The sequence below is a fragment of the Triticum dicoccoides genome, chromosome 3B, assembly GCF_002162155.2.
Source record: "Triticum dicoccoides isolate Atlit2015 ecotype Zavitan chromosome 3B, WEW_v2.0, whole genome shotgun sequence".
NCBI classification, from domain to species: Eukaryota; Viridiplantae; Streptophyta; class Magnoliopsida; order Poales; family Poaceae; genus Triticum; species Triticum dicoccoides.
This window is the reverse complement of record NC_041385.1, coordinates 448,174,061-448,177,672: the sequence shown is the minus strand read 5'-3', so window position 1 is coordinate 448,177,672 and position 3,612 is coordinate 448,174,061. Positions and strand designations below refer to the sequence as shown.

The window sequence follows — 3,612 nt, the reverse complement described above, 5'->3', positions numbered from 1 at the left end:
TCTGGCTTGCCTTGTACTTCAAGTAGATCATGCACTCCTATATATATGCCCACAAGGCTCAAGCAATACAACAACTATTCTATCAATCCTCTCTCTCCCTTCTAACAAAAAGTGCTAGATCACATAAAAAAGGTGCTAGTTTCGAACAAACACCATAGTGTTTTTTTTAAATGTCAGCAAAGAATCATGTTACCAGACAAAAGGAAAGAACACAATACATGGTAAAGATGAAAAGTATTATCCAAAGATTAAATAAAATTACAAACCTTTGGTGATCCTTTGTAAACAAATTTGATAGCAGGGCATGTGAACATACGGAGAAATCATTGTTTCTTGATCCTTTATATCGAATTCTTTCTTGAGCCCCCGAGTCCATTGTATGAAAGGAAATCTACATAGAAGTACACACGCCATAGGAACATATGCCACATTTACTTCCAATAGCATGATGGAATTGAAAGGGAAAGCTAACGAAACTGTAGAGGCAAGCCACAAAATAATTGTAGTGGCGTGCTAGTGTGGTAGGGAAAGGGAGCCAATAATATGGACCGAGGCAAAGTAGCAGCACTATGGATCGTTTCTTATCAGGATCATCAGACTACTCTTTCTTCGTAATTAACTTGGCATATCAGATTCTATGTCTAGTTGGCAGCCATGGCAACCTGTACAAGATGGAGCTTAACGCCTTTTTTTTTTGAGGGGCAGGAGCTTAACGCCTGGTAGGACCGCCCTGCAGCCAGAAGCAGATGGTCAAACATATCTTCTGACAGCTTGATTCCTACGCGTCCGGCCCTGTTCTCGCCAGTAGACCAGCTACAGTACTAGTAACCCAAAAGCACGAGTGCAAAGCCTGCCAACGCTATTCTTCAGAAAACCCCTCTTTTCCCCTCGAAACTCGAAACCAGCCTTTGAAAAATAGCTTTGCCCTGCCTCCGGGGTTATGGCAATTCGTTTCCTGCAAAAACACTACGATCGCTCGCTCGAATAGTTGCCCTTTTCTTTTGTAATAATTTCAAACTAGTAAGAGGGTTTATTCTGTTATATTCTCCTTTCGAGATATAATGTCAGGCTGGTCCATGCCCTCGCCCGCCCGCCCGCCCGCCGCCAATCCGCCATCGCCGTTCGGTTTGTTTCTTCTCCCTTGCTCTGACCCCCTCTTGACCCCGGTCGTCTGCGGGCGGAAGGAGCGCTAGCTAGCCCAGAACCGACGGGGCGATCCATCATCCGATGGCCACCGACACGTTCGTCACCGACGTGACCTTCGGGGCAGACGTGATCGTCACCACCGTGACCAACTCCGGCGCGGCCGTGGAGGGCTGGCTCCAGGAGATCCGCTCCGTCCTCGGCGACCTCGTCGTCGGGGTCGACGTCGAGTGGCGCCCCAGCTACAGCCCATCCCAGAACCCCGTCGCGCTCCTTCAGCTCTGCGTTGGCCGTCGCTGCCTCATCTTCCAGCTCCTCCACGCCGACTTCGTCCCCCAGGCTCTCTCGGGCTTCCTCGCCGACCCCAACCTCCGCTTTGTCGGCGTCGGCGTGCAGGAGGACGCCGAGCGCCTCAGCGACGACCACAGCCTCGATGTGGCCAACGCGGTCGACCTGCGTGGCCTCGCGGCGGAGGGGATGCAAATGCCGGAGCTCCGCCAGGCCGGACTGCAGGCCGTGGCGCGCACCGTCATGGGAGCCAACCTTCAGAAGCCACAGAGGGTGAGGATGGGCCCGTGGGACGCCTACTGCCTCTCCTACGATCAGATCAAGTACGCCTGCATCGACGCTTTCGTCTCCTTCGAGGTTGGCCGGAAGCTGCTCACAGGCGACCTCTGAGTTGATGATTTCTGCGGCTGAGTCCTGAAAACTTGCATTCTTAAGTCTAGCTCGTACTACTATTGTACTTAGATCTAGTTCTTCATCTCATAATGTTAGGCAAGGGTTTGGGAGTGATTCTGTGATGGAAGAATTAGACATTGGTGGTGATGAGGATTAACTTCAGAGCAGGGAAAAGATTGCGCCTACAACTGAGTGCCATGAGCATGAACCCTTTTGTGCCAATCGAAACTGCTCTGCGAAATATTCTGTCCCATTATGCATTTTTAGTGAACTATAACTATTTTTAATTCTGTGTTAATGTCAGGGCTGCTTTCAGTTATCACCGATCGGATGTTCTAAACTTTCAATAGCTCCTTTGTTCTAAAGTTGCCATTCTAATTTTTCCATCTGCCTAGCATTTGGTATCATAATTTGGTATTTGTTGCTCATACCACAATTTGTAATTGACGGCATGAGCATTAGTCCTTTTGTGCTGATTGTGTATTCTGCTCAACTATGTTTGTTTTGGTGGAGTGCCAACCATTTCTAGTTATGTGCTCCAGGTCCATGCTGCTTCCGGTTATCACTGATGGGATGTTTCAGATTTCCGATAGAGTTTTGGTCTGTTTAGGCCCCGTTCGGGAATCCACCGCTCCTAAGATCTGAGGAGCGGCTGTTTGCTGGCTCCTAGATTTTGCATTACAGCTCCGTCCACTCTTGGAGCGGAGCCATGGAGCGGATTGACGACGAACGGGGCCTTAGTATTTGGCATCATAATTTGATGTCTGATGCCCACTTATACCACATTGTCAGTTACATTTTTTCCTGTTATTCATTTGATACCCTATAACTAACTAAGCTACTGATACAGTCTTCAGTATACATGTCAGAAGTTACTGTTATCAATTACTACGGCCAGAAGAACACGCTAGCATGATGATTCCTTGTACTGAAAAAAAAGCTGCCAGGATCATCCTTAGTCAACTCCTCACTGTTTAGTTATTGAGTAATTAAAAAGGTCAGCCCCTTCCATGTAGCTCCCGCGTGCGCACGGTCCGAGGGGAAGGGTCGAATCATTTCTAGGTCTAATGTATGCATCCTTTCCCTGCATTTCTGCAAGATACTATTTTCAGGACTCAAAGCTGTGACCTCATGGTCACAAGGCTTACTGTTGCGCAAAGGCTCCCCTTCTGTTTAGTGATTGACTCTGGTTTGTAATTCATTTGTAGGAATGATTTATCAATTCACTCTCCTTCCATCTGCTGTCAGACACGATCTTTCATTGAAATCATCTTTATTCATATTTTTGGTCATTATGGTCACATCATTCAACATACTCCTGTTCTTCTTAGTTCAAGTTCTTAGTTATAATTTACCCTTCTTCTGAGTTTGATAAATTGACCTGGCTCTATGCTTCTTTGTCCTAGTGTGTGATTACTATCAAATATTTAACTGATAAGAACATAATGTTGTATATTTTGGTGTGGAAACTACTTATCGAGTGTTGCAGGACAATGCGTCCTCCATCACCGAGTATCGTGCTTGCTTCATGTTAAATAAGGATAGAGTCAAGAAAAATTCTCAATGGGATCTAGTCGAACACTTCTCGAGCGTGGTGTCGGCCATGAACGGCGTCGGCAAGGGCGAACGATACCTGGGCTATGGAAAGATTCGTGGGTGCAACGGCGGCGAAGTACAAGATGCATGCATGGAGTAGTGGTGGTCCGACAAAAAACGAGTGGGCGCCGGAGTGGTGTAGAGGCCAATGGCGGCGGTCTTGATGGATGCAGATCAAGAGCAAGAGGGGAG

General features: G+C 47.5%; 1 protein-coding gene across 1 annotated transcript; it reads left to right on the top strand.

The window, feature by feature from the left end:
- Positions 1 to 1,092: 1,092 nt before the first annotated feature.
- On the top strand, positions 1,093 to 2,171 carry LOC119276453 (Werner Syndrome-like exonuclease). Its single transcript, XM_037557502.1, has one exon. The coding sequence runs from the start codon at positions 1,228 to 1,230 to the stop codon at positions 1,819 to 1,821; it is 594 nt and encodes a 197-aa protein (XP_037413399.1). The 5' UTR covers positions 1,093 to 1,227; the 3' UTR covers positions 1,822 to 2,171.
- Positions 2,172 to 3,612: the final 1,441 nt, after the last annotated feature.